Source organism: Notolepis coatsorum (assembly GCF_963971535.1).
Source record: "Notolepis coatsorum genome assembly, chromosome: 5".
Taxonomy (NCBI): domain Eukaryota; kingdom Metazoa; phylum Chordata; class Actinopteri; order Aulopiformes; family Paralepididae; genus Notolepis; species Notolepis coatsorum.
The window spans coordinates 150,229,691-150,243,166 of NC_140169.1; the positions used below are offsets into that span (position 1 = coordinate 150,229,691).

Genomic DNA, 13,476 nt, shown 5'->3' on the forward strand with positions numbered 1-13,476 from the left:
TCTCTCTCTGTCTATGTCTCTCTCTCTCTCTCTTTCTCTATCTCTCTCTCTCTTTCTCTCTCTGTGTGTCTCTCTCTTTCTATTTCTGTCTCTTTCTCTATCTGTGTCTCTCTCTCTGTCTGTCTCTCTGTATGTCTCTCTCTCTCTCACGTGCATGCACACACACACACACACACACACACACACACACACACACACACACACACACACACACACACACGTGTGCGTGCACAGAGGTGCATAATGCCTGGCAGACCGTCAGAATGCAAAGGCCATCGGTTGCAGATACTATGAAGTCACCATTATTCTGTCATGAATCCTACTGTCCCTGTGTTGACCCGTGTTGACCCACAACTACTGTCCCCGTGTTGACCCGTGTTGACCCACAACTGCTGTCCCTGTGTTGACCCGTGTTGACCCACAACTGCTGTCCCTGTGTTGACCCGTGTTGACCCACAACTGCTGTCCCTGTGTTGACCCGTGTTGACCCACAACTGCTGTCCCTGTGTTGACCCGTGTTGACCCACAACTGCTGTCCCTGTGTTGACCCGTGTTGACCCACAACTGCTGTCCCTGTGTTGACCCGTGTTGACCCACAACTACTGTCCCTGTGTCCCGCATTTCATTGTATGCCGTGACAAAAAAAAATAAAATAAAACTCTTGACCCGTGTTGACCCACAACACGGGTCACAACAACACAGTCTAGTGAGATTAGGAGGAGGTTTTTTGCATGATTAAAAACGATGGTTCGAACGTCCGTTTGGAAAAACCCTGGCAAATGTTGGAATCCCAAAAACAGACTTGGGGGACGGACAGCTCTGGTGGATGAGACCTCAGTCAAATGAGCGCGGCGTGTCTCTGCTCAGCTGCTTTCCATATTCAAACAGGACGCCAGAGGCTTTATCTTAGCCCTGTTCACCCTGTTCCCCACGCTGTCAACGGAAGATGTTTGTTTATTGTCTTGTTTTCCTCAGCGTGGCGTCCCCCTACCCTCTGGAACTCTCCCCCCCCTGAAATCCGCAACACCCCGACCCTGGACACTTTCAAAACTGCTCTTAAAACACACCTCTTCACCAAGGCTCTTCCCCACTAGTTAGTTTAGATTAGATTAGGTTCATTATCCCTTACCTGCCCTCATCCCCCTTTTTCCCCCTATTGCCCCTTTTTCCCCAGCCCTCTTGATTGTGAAGCGACCTTGGGTTTCCTGAAAGACGCTATAGAAATTACATTTATTATTATTATTATTATTATTATTTAATTATTATTATTTAATTATTATTATTATTTAGCTATCACCTTAGTTACTTTGCATAATTAAATATCATTCCAGAGACATGGATCAGAAAGATGTTTTAACCGAGGATGACGATCAGCATGATTTTTATTTTTACATATATTATCTTCGGCTTATTATTTATTTATTGTTATATCCTTAACTGTTTTATGTGTTCAGACATCAGACCAGGCGCTTATTTTATCCTTATGGCTGCAAATATTTGATTTCTATACAATATACTGTTATATTATGATAACTGTGATATGTTATGTTATTATGATATATTATGTATGGTATTTATCAGCTGACTGACACTGTGGACGAAACGCCAGAGCATTCCATGACAAAATGGCATCCAATGTAATAAAAAAAGTCAACCAACGAACTTGTTTCTTGTACCGGATCTCCTCACTGGTAAACAAGAATACCCTGAAGACTCTAGCAGGAGCACTCATTCAAGGGTACTACGACTATGCTTGCACCTCATGGTACCAAAGCACCTCAAAGGCGCTAAAAACAAAATTACAAACATCTCAAAACAAACTGGTCAGACTACTGCTTGACCTTACTCCTAGAACCCACCTCACCCCTGCCCACTTTGACAACCTAGGATGGCTTAGAGTAGACGACAGAGTACAGCAACTTGCAATGGGCCTGGTCTACAAGATACACTACACGACCAAGGTACCCATGTACATGACTAAATACTTCCCAAAGGTCAGTGAATACCACGATCACAACACCAGAGGGAGCTCCACAAATCATGTTAAACCCAGATTCGGCTCAAACAAGGGACTAAACACGTTTCGCAATTATGCCACATCAATGTGGAACGCCCTACCCAAAGCTGTAAAGGAATGTGAATCACTACCCACTTTCAAAAACACTCTCAAAAAACACCTAAGGGAGACTGCAACTCGAAACTGGCCCCTGTAAATGTCCGAACACAACCCCCTCCAATGTACAGTAAATTACCAAGTATGGTCTTGTCAATAATCCAATGTACAGTGTTGTTTGTACAGTTGTACAGTGTCCCCCACCCACCCCTCCTACCCAACCCGAAAGTCTTTCTCTGGTCTGCATCCCCTTAACAATTGTATGTATTGAGCTGTACTGTACTGTACCCATTCTGCAATCTGTTAATAAAGTTTTCATTCATTCATTCATTCCACTGCAGCCAGTCACATGCTGGAAAATCACACTCCAGGGCGACACCTGGTGGCGACACTCTGCTATGACGTTGAAAAAATATATATATATATATATATATATATATTTTTTTTAACTCCATTGGAATTTCTCTACCGTAAAGCGCCGGGACTCCTTCTGAATAATCAATGATATAATTATAATTAAGGGCTTTGGTATTCTTCAGAAGTCTCCAGCATCAGCAGCAGCAGCACTGTACACCGTACCTCACGTCGTGTTCGAGATTAAAACCTGCCGATGTTTTCCTCTCCTCTCAGGGAGGGACGCTCCAACGCTCACATCAAAGGGGACTACCAGCGCATCGGTGACGTCATGTTGAAGAACCTGCAAGGCCTGAAGGTGAGACACACAAATCAAATCAAATGTATTTGTAAGGCCACGACAACACACACGTTAATGTCCCCATGGGCCGGACACGTCTTCTTTAACCCTTTCACTACCACACTACCACACTGGTAGTGAAAGGGTTAACCTTCTGTAGTGGGGTAGTGAAAGGGTTAACCTGCTGTCGTGTGGTAGTGAAAGGATTAACCTGCTGTCGTGTCGCTGTGAAAGGGTTAACCTGCTGTCGTGTCGCTGTGAAAGGGTTAACCTGCTGTCGTGTGGCAGTGAAAGGGTTAACCTTCTGTAGTGTGGTAGTGAAAGGGTTAACCTGCTGTCATGTGGTAGTGAAAGGGTTAACCTGCTGTCGTGTCGCAGTGAAAGGGTTAACCGTTTGGTAGTGCGGCAGTGAAAGGGTTAAACAAGTCAAGAAGAAACATCACAATAAGTCAAGAACAAAACAAAAACACCATAAAGTCCAAACATTTTAAAATAAATAAAATAAATGAATGCAACACTCCCAGACATACCCCACGCGAAGGTAAGGAAAAACTCACTAAAACCTAGCAATAGGAAAAAATGCAGGAGTGGAGGAGAGAAACCGTTCAAGGGGGGATCTTCCTTCTTAGATGTCGGTGATAGTAGTGTTGCAGTAAAACAGGCGAAACAGTTGGTAGGCATGCACTCATGTGTGTAGTGAAACACAGATAAGTGCACGCGATAGCAACTGGGGTACATAAGAACATTTTGAAAGATTGAAAATAGAGCTGATGACGGATCCATTTGAGGTATGGGGGCGGCGTAGAGAGGGGATCGCATCCTCCTCCCGGTCATCACCACGGGACGTCCACACCTGTTCTAATAGACACTCCATCCATACTCTACTACTTCTATTATGCATTTTATTATACTTTATTAGGCATTTTAGGTGCTTTAGTACCACACTTAGAAGTTCAGTTCAGTCCATTAAGACTTTTAAAGTTGCATGCAGTGGATCAATATTTCATACGGTACTTAGCATAACATTTTATTTTTAACATATTGGACACTGAACTATCTAAACAGGATGAATAAAATATAAAACAACATACAATATGTACATAATGTACATAATTGTCGATCAAATAAAAAATTAATAATACATGAAAACTAATAAACACAAAACAAGACACAGATTATCAGCAGTTTCATACATGTACACAATAAATAAGAATAAACAATAAAAGAAATCAGCTAAGAAAGTTACAATTCAAGTCTTAATTAGATTAAATTGAATTAGATTAGATTAAAAGTTATTGTCATTATACAGCTCATTATACAGCACAAGACAGTACAACAAAAATAGGTTTGCCATGCAACCAGAGTGCAAATGGTACAGTAAAGTGCAACAGCAATATACAATGTACAGGTGATTAAACAGGGTACAAAATATATAAATGAGTACTAATGAGTAATAGTGCTAATCAGATGTATGTACAGATGTTGTATTATAATATGTACAGTGATACAGGTATAAAGACACTATGGTAGTAAGTCATACTGGCCAGCAGCGTAACTAGTTAGAGTAGGATGTGTACAGATATAGATATAGTAAAGGACTATGTGCAGGTAAGTACAGACAGGATGTAGATAGATTGGAAAGAGCTGATATATGTGTGAGAATAAATATATATATATATGGTATATACAGCATTATTGTACATGCTAACCTACAGAGCTGTGGGTTATATGCAGGTGTACAAGTAAGTATATAGAGGGGTTATATGCAGGTATGTCCAGACAGATATATATCAAGTTCAAGTTTGTTTATTAAATATTACAATAAAATACAGAATACTTTACAGTGAAATGCTTGGTTCTGTATGAGCCCCTGAGAGTGTGCTTCATACAGTAAAGAGTCAAGAGTCAAGAGTTTTTTATTTGTCACGGCATACAAGGCATACAGTGAAATGCCCGCAGCCATTGTGCAATAATACAAGTAATAAGAGTAATAAGACATAACAGGTATAATGTACATAAAAGTTTTTGAAAATGCATGGTAAAAGACATGCTAAGGTCCTGCGATAGTGCAATACAGTGTTAAGCTACGGATGAGGCACTGGGTCTTATGTACACTACTATACAATACTATACTATACAATATACAGTTATACTATATATCCTTATGCTATCTTGCTATATCCATCTATTTACTATACAAGAACCACTCCTGTTCTTTTTTTTTTTTTTTAAGTGACCTTTCCATTGTGTAAACTAAAGTGACCATTGAGTGTGAGCGTGTGCAGCATGTGTGTGTGTGTGCGTGCTAAAGTGACTGTTAGTGTGTGAGCGTATACAGTGTGTGTGTTGTGTGTGGAGAGTTCAAGGCTCTGATGGCCTGGGGGAAGAAGCTGAGCCGAAGTCTCTCTGTCCTAGTTGCTGGTGTGCGCAGGCGTCTGCCTGACCGCAGCAGCTTGAACAGGCTGTTGTTGGGGTGGTGGGGGTCTTTCAAATATTTATTTTTTAAAGTAAGTAAAGAGGAATATACAATAATACATATATACAATATACAGTGCAATATACAATCTAAAGTAGTAAAAACTTGTAAACAGTGAGGTACAATGCGGAAAATGAGGTACAAAACTTTGAGGTAAGGTGCAATTTCAAATGAGGTATGAATGTAGTGCAAATCTCTTTAATAATAGATAAATATAATGTAGTGTTAACGTGTCTAAAGTGAGTGTTAAGGTGAATGTTTGTTTAAAAAGGAGTGTGTGGATGTGTGTGCAATGAGTGCATGATGGGTTGTTACATGGAGTCATTGAGCATATATATATATGCAGTAAATATAAAGATATAAATGTAAATGTGCGGTATATACTGCACTGGTGTACATGCTATCATACAGAGTATATGGGTAGGCAGTGAAAGCAGTAGGTAGGTATACATTGAGTAAAAGCAACAGATAGATAGATACAGTAGATCAGGGGTGGCCAACCAGTCAGAGACTAAGAGCCACAAAAAAATGACTGTGGTACCACAAAGAGCCACACCATATACCAGCGTTTCTCAACCTTTTTTTTCAGTCACGGCACCCTTCATGTGTTTATAGGTCTCACCCTCTGGCCTCTGAAGTTGCTAATGTCTTTTTTATTTGGGCCTCACAGGGTTAAAAGTACCCTGTGAGACCCACGGTTGCAAAATTACAAAATCACTTTTAGCCATTTAAAAAAATAATGTTTATTTAAAAAATGTTAAAGGGGAACTATTTTACTATTTCTTTCACTATTTGGGCACTTTTACACAATTCCTGTGAGTCTATGGAACACCTAGGTTTTTTTTTTTTTAAATGCATTGTTTTGTATTTCTAATCAAGTACTAAAAACCGCATTTTTCTACCTCAAGCCGTTTTGAGGCTGGGCTCCAACCACTGTGTGGCCTGGTGCCAACTGCCACATCAACTGCCACATTATTATGCAGCTGAGAAATCTCTGACATCACAGATATGCACATTTTCAGATGACTCAGTTCAGTGAGGGTGAATATTGTGAGAGGAGAATTGGAAGAATTCGCCAATATGAGAATTAGAGACATATATCCTATTAATATAAGTCCACATAGCTAAGAAACAATGGTAAACACTGAAAAAAGCCATTTATAAGATAGTTCCCCTTTAAGCACATGTATAGTCAATTGGTCCTGTTGTTCAGCCTCACAATGCTATTTGATAGTAAATGTGTTTATATGTCCCACCCTCTGGCCTCTGAAGTTGCTAATTTCTTTTTAATTTGGGCCTCACAGGGTTAACCTCTAAAGCCTGAGATATACAGTAAAAGTGTATATTTTCAGCATTATGTTTGTTTACCAATTATTTTAACTGTTATTAGTGAAATATAAGATTATAGAAATCTCAGGGCATTGAGTCGGAAACCGGCGCATATTGACAGGAGGAAGTGGCACAGCCAAAAGTGAGTGTAGTCTTTTGAAGGAAGAGACTCAGGGCTTTCAAATTTCGAAAAACTACCCTACCCAGCTCACACCAGCCCCTGTCAATCATCTGACTTCTGGATTTACTTTTTAATTTCTCTTATTTTTTGGGATTATCTCCCACAAACCTGAACGTTATTGCCATAAAACAGAACGCAGTTAGTTTCTCTACCTTTCTGTGAACGTCTTGCAAAAAACGGTGTTGCAATATGATGAAGAATGGTGGAGAAATTTACATTATAAAAAAGATGGCAGAATTCAGTACTGTATCTACAAAACCTTCTGTTTAATCATCTTCCCTTTATTCATTTGCTTAGATTTTTCAGGTCTGGTCAATTTTAGCATGGTGTTATTTACAGTCAAAGATATATTTTTTTTTTAAATAGAATTGATATTCTCCTTTGGTTCATTACAATTTACTCAAGCCTAGTAACAGACACACTATTTCTGACACTGATCCATATATGTCCCTAGATTCAGATACCAAGAACATGCAAATGGACCATTTAAAAAAAAAATTAAATGTTTATTCTACGTCCTTGTGGAATGAGTGACATAAAAAAAAAAAAAGTAAAAAAAAAAAAAGTAAAAAAAAAAAAAAAAAAATATTTTTTTTTATGGATGGAAGAGCCGCACATTGACGGGCAAAGAGCCGCATGCGGCTCGCGAGCCGCGGGTTGGCCACCCCTGCAGTAGATAGAAGCCGCCTATTCTCGGTCCTTGCCCCACACTGGTGGAATGAACTGCCCACCACAGTTAGGACAGCCGAAACCTGTCCAATCTTTCACCGTCGACTAAAGACACACTCCTTCAATCATTATCTTAAAAAAAATAACTCTAACCCTAACTAACCTTACTGTCATGCACTTGTTCTAATAAACAAACCTACACTGTAGCACTCAACACTCAAGTTTCAAGTTCAAGTTTTTTTTATTAGTTGTCATACAGAAGTACAGAATACTTTTATACAAAATGCTTCTTTCTGTTACGCTCCAGAGACTGTGCTAGGCAAAAATAGATAAGTATAAAATAAGTATAGCAAGTATAAAATAGAAGTCAAGTACGTAGACAAAAGTGTTCAGTATATACATATATACATACAATGCTCTATGTAGAGTAGCAGTAACTGAGTTACCATACAATATACTATACAGTGCAAAGCAGAAGTGGGATGAGGTACAATTTAGGTACAATTTACAGTAAGGTGTAATGAGGTATGGGTTGTAGTGCAAATCCTTTACCAATAAATATAAAGTGTGCTTAGGTGTACTAAAGTGGTTAAAGTGGGTGCTGCAGTGAGTTGTTTGTTTAAAGTGAGTGTGTGCGTGTGGATGTGTGTGCTGTGTGCATTTGATGGTTGTTGCATAGTGTTTATTGTTCGTTGAGCATCCTGATGGCCTGGGGATAGAAGCTTCTTCTGAGTCTCTCTGTGCTTGCCATGAGACTCCGGTATCGCTTGCCTGACCGCAGCAGTTTGATGAACATTGTTGCTCAGCTGATGTGTTGTGCCCTTCCTGATGACTTGTCGTACAGAACTTGTAAGTCGCTTTGGATAAAAGCGTCAGCTAAATGACTAAAATGTAAATGAACCAATTCACAAACTGTCCCGGTGCCACGCGCTAATCGGTCCCCCCCCCCCCTGGTCCGCAGCCCCTCACGGCCCCCCTCCAGAAGCAGTCTGAAGCCCTGCTGGAGCTGGAGAAGGCGTGCCGGACCTCCCGCCGGCTGGAGGGCCTGTGCCGGGACTTTGAGCTGCAGAAGGTCTGCTACGTGCCGCTCAACGTGTTCATCCTGCGGCCGCTGCACCGCCTCCTGCACTACAAGCAGATCCTGGAGCGCCTCTGCAAACACTACGCGCCCACGCACGTGGACTTCAGGGACTGCAGAGGTAACCCTAACACTAACCCTAACACTACACGCCCACGCACGTGGACTTCAGGGACTGCAGAGGTAACCCTAACACTAACCCTAACACTACGCGCCCACGCACTGGGACTTCAGGGACTGCAGAGGTAACACTAACACTACGCGTCCACGCACGGGGACTTCAGGGACTGCAGAGGTAACCCTAACACTAACCCTAACACTACGCGCCCACGCACTGGGACTTCAGGGACTGCAGAGGTAACACTACGCGTCCATGCACGGGGACTTCAGGGACTGCAGAGGTAACCCTAACACTAACCCTAACACTACGCGCCCACGCACGTGGACTTCAGGGACTGCAGAGGTAACCCTAACACTAACCCTAACACTACGCGCCCACGCACGGGGACTTCAGGGACTGCAGAGGTAACCCTAACACTAACCCTAACACTACGCGCCCACGCACGTGGACTTCAGGGACTGCAGAGGTAACCCTAACACTAACACTACGCGCCCACGCACGTGGACTTCAGGGACTGCAGAGGTAACCCTAACACTAACCCTAACACTACGCGCCCACGCACGTGGACTTCAGGGACTGCAGAGGTAACCCTAACACTAACCCTAACACTACGCGCCCACGCACAGGGCCTTCAGGGACTGCAGAGGTAACCCTAACCCTAACACTACGCGTCCACGCACGTGGACTTCAGGGACTGCAGAGGTAACCCTAACACTAACCCTAACACTACGCGCCCACGCACGGGGACTTCAGGGACTGCAGAGGTAACCCTAACACTAATACTACGCGCCCACGCACGTGGACTTCAGGGACTGCAGAGGTAACCCTAACCCTAACACTACGCGTCCACGCACGGGGCCTTCAGGGACTGCAGAGGTAACCCTAACACTACGCGCCCACGCACGGGGCCTTCAGGGACTGCAGAGGTAACCCTAACCCTAACACTACGCGCCCACGCACGTGGACTTCAGGGACTGCAGAGGTAACCCTAACCCTAAAGGCCCTCCCATAGTCGAGCAGACTGTACACAGAGCAGACTCCGCGGAGGTCCGCGCGGACTCTTTGAGCTTTTGATCTCAGCGGACGTCCGCACGTCAGAAAATAGGAGCTTCGCACTTTGCACTCTGCTGTGGGTCTGCTTTGACTCCTTTTGAGTCCGCACGGACCTCCACGGAGTTGCTCTGTGTACAGTCTGCTCGACTATGGGAGGGCCTTAACACTAACACTACGCGTCCACGCACAGGGACTTCAGGGACTGCAGAGGTACTGACGGGCCGCCCGTACACTCACATCACACACATCCACACACACTGTACACACTCACTTTAAATAAACAACTCACTGTAGCACCCACTTTAGACACTTTATATTTATTGGTAAAGAGATTTGCACTACAACTCATACCTCATTGCACCTTACCCTAAGTTGTACCTCATCCCATTTCTACTCTGTATTGTATATTGTATATATGTATACTGAACACTTTTGTTTACGTACTTTTGACTTCTATTTTATACTTTATCTATTTTTATCTAGCACACTCTCAGGAGCTAAACAGAAAAAAACATTTCATATAAAAGTATTCTGTATTTTTGTATGACAACTAATAAAGAAACTTGAAACTTGAACTTGAACTGATGGACCCCCTGTTAGGTACTGATGGAGACCCTGTTAGGTACTGATGGAGACCCTGTTAGGTACTGATGGACCCTCTGTTAGGTACTGATGGAGACCCTGTTAGTTACTGATGGACCCTCTGTTAGGTACTGATGGACCCTCTGTTAGGTACTGATGGAGACCCTGTTAGGTACTGATGGACCCTCTGTTAGGTACTGATGGAGACCCTGTTAGTTACTGATGGACCCTCTGTTAGGTACTGATGGACCCTCTGTTAGGTACTGATGGACCCTCTGTTAGGTACTGATGGACCCTCTGTTAGGTACTGATGGAGACCCTGTTAGGTACTGATGGAGACCCTGTTAGTTACTGATGGACCCTCTGTTAGGTACTGATGGAGACCCTGTTAGTTACTGATGGACCCTCTGTTAGGTACTGATGGACCCTCTGTTAGGTACTGATGGACCCTCTGTTAGGTACTGATGGACCCTCTGTTAGGTACTGATGGACCCTCTGTTAGGTACTGATGGAGACCCTGTTAGGTACTGATGGAGACCCTGTTAGTTACTGATGGACCCTCTGTTAGGTACTGATGGACCCTCTGTTAGGTACTGATGGACCCTCTGTTAGGTACTGATGGACCCTCTGTTAGGTACTGATGGACCCTCTGTCTGGTATCTCTGTCTGGTCTCTCTCTGTCTGGTCTCTCTGTCTGGTCTCTCTGTCTGGTCTCTCTCTGTGTCTGGTATCTCTGTCTGGTCTCTCTCTGTCTGGTCTCTCTGTCTGGTCTCTCTCTGGTCTCTCTCTGTGTCTGGTCTCTGTGGCTGGTCTCTCTCTGGCTGGTCTCTCTGGCTGGTCTCTCTCTTTGATCTCTATCTGTCTGGTCTCTCTGTCTCGTCTCTCCATCTGGTCTCTCTCTGGTCTCTCTCTCTGGTCTCTCTGTCTGGTCTTTCTCTGTCTGGTCTCTCTGTCTGGTCTCTCTGTCTGGTCTTTCTCTGTCTGGTCTCTCTGTCTGGTATCTCTGTCTGGTCTCTCTCTGTCTGGTATCTCTGTCTGGTATCTCTGTCTGGTCTCTCTCTGTCTGGTCTCTCTCTGTCTGGTCTCTCTGTCTGGTCTCTCTCTGGTCTCTGTCTGGTCTCTATGTCTGGTCTTTCTCTGTCTGGTCTCTCTGTCTGGTCTCTCTCTTTGATCTCCCTCTGTCTGGTCTCTCTGTCTGGTCTCTCTCTTTGATCTCTCTCTGTCTGGTCTCTCTCTGTCTGGTCCATATGTCTGGTCTTTCTGGTATCTCTGACTTGTCTCTCTCTGACTCGTCCCTCTGTCTGATCTCTCTGTCTGGTCTCTCTCTGTCTGGTCTCTCTGACTCATCTCTGTCTGGTCTCTCTCTGTCTGGTCTCTCTCTCTGGTCCCTCTGTCTGGTCTCTCTGTCTGGTCTCTCTCTGACTCGTCCTTCTCTGGTCTCTCTGTCTGGTCTCTTTCTGACTCGTCCCTCTCTGGTCTCTCTCTCTGGTATCTCTGTCTGGTCTCTCTCTCTGGTCTCTCTCTGACTCGTCCCTCTGTCTGGTCTCTCTCTGTCTGGTCTCTCTGTCTGGTCTCTCTCTGACTCGTCCCTCTCTCTGGTCCCTCTGTCTGGTCTCTCTCTGGTCCAGCTGCTCTAGCAGACGTGTCGGAGGTGGTGGAGCAGCTCCAGGGAAGCATGATCAAGATGGAGAACTTCCAGAAGCTTCTGGAGCTCAGGAAGGATCTAATGGCCATCGACAACCTGGTCATCCCGGGGCGGGTAGGTTTCACGCCGAGTCACCTCCAGCTGTGACCTGCCGTTCATCAAACATCCACGACTACAGCGTCAGGAGACACACAACATACATCACAGAACCAAGAGGGGAGACCACATCAGTGTTAGCTACTCTGCAGCAACCAAGAGGGAAGACCACATCAGTGTTAGCTACTCTGCAGCTAGGCTATTCACTAGAACCAAGAGGAGAGACCACATCAGTGTTAGCTACTCTGCAGCAACCAAGAGGAGAGACCACATCAGTGTTAGCTACTCTGCAGCAACCAAGAGGAGAGACCACATCAGTGTTAGCTACTCTGCAGCAACCAAGAGGAGAGACCACGTCAGTGTTAGCTACTCTGCAGCTAGGCTATTAACTAGAACCAAGAGGAGAGACCACATCAGTGTTAGCTACTCTGCAGTTAGGCTATTCACTAGAACCAAGAGGAGAGACCACATCAGTGTTAGCTACTCTGCAGCTAGGCTATTCACTAGAACCAAGAGGAGAGACCACATCAGTGTTAGCTACTCTGCAGCAACCAAGAGGAGAGACCACATCAGTGTTAGCTACTCTGCAGCAACCAAGAGGAGAGACCACATCAGTGTTAGCTACTCTGCAGCAACCAAGAGGAGAGACCACGTCAGTGTTAGCTACTCTGCAGCTAGGCTATTAACTAGAACCAAGAGGAGAGACCACATCAGTGTTAGCTACTCTGCAGTTAGGCTATTCACTAGAACCAAGAGGAGAGACCACATCAGTGTTAGCTACTCTGCAGTTAGGCTATTCACTAGAACCAAGAGGAGAGACCACATCAGTGTTAGCTACTCTGCAGCTAGGCTATTCACTAGAACCAAGAGGAGAGACCACATCAGTGTTAGCTACTCTGCAGCAACCAAGAGGAGAGACCACATCAGTGTTAGCTACTCTGCAGCAACCAAGAGGAGAGACCACATCAGTGTTAGCTACTCTGCAGCAACCAAGAGGAGAGACCACGTCAGTGTTAGCTACTCTGCAGCTAGGCTATTAACTAGAACCAAGAGGAGAGACCACATCAGTGTTAGCTACTCTGCAGTTAGGCTATTCACTAGAACCAAGAGGAGAGACCACATCAGTGTTAGCTACTCTGCAGTTAGGCTATTCACTAGAACCAAGAGGAGAGACCACATCAGTGTTAGCTACTCTGCAGCTAGGCTATTCACTAGAACCAAGAGGAGAGACCACATCAGTGTTAGCTACTCTGCAGTTAGGCTATTCACTAGAACCAAGAGGAGAGACCGCATCAGTGTTAGCTACTCTGCAGCTAGGCTATTCACTAGAACCAAGAGGAGAGACCACATCAGTGTTAGCTACTCTGCAGTTAGGCTATTCACTAGAACCAAGAGGAGAGACCGCATCAGTGTTAGCTACTCTGCAGCTAGGCTATTCA

General features: G+C 44.2%; 1 protein-coding gene across 1 annotated transcript in view; it reads left to right on the forward strand.

Annotated features, from left to right (window-relative positions):
* Window positions 1-13,476, forward strand: part of LOC311228980 (FERM, ARHGEF and pleckstrin domain-containing protein 1-like) — a 313,058-nt gene that overhangs the window by 239,536 nt on the left and 60,046 nt on the right. Inside the window, 3 exon segments of the mRNA XM_084314958.1 lie at window positions 2,744-2,825; window positions 8,424-8,661; window positions 11,925-12,055. Coding sequence (XP_084171084.1) covers window positions 2,744-2,825; window positions 8,424-8,661; window positions 11,925-12,055 — 451 coding nt within the window.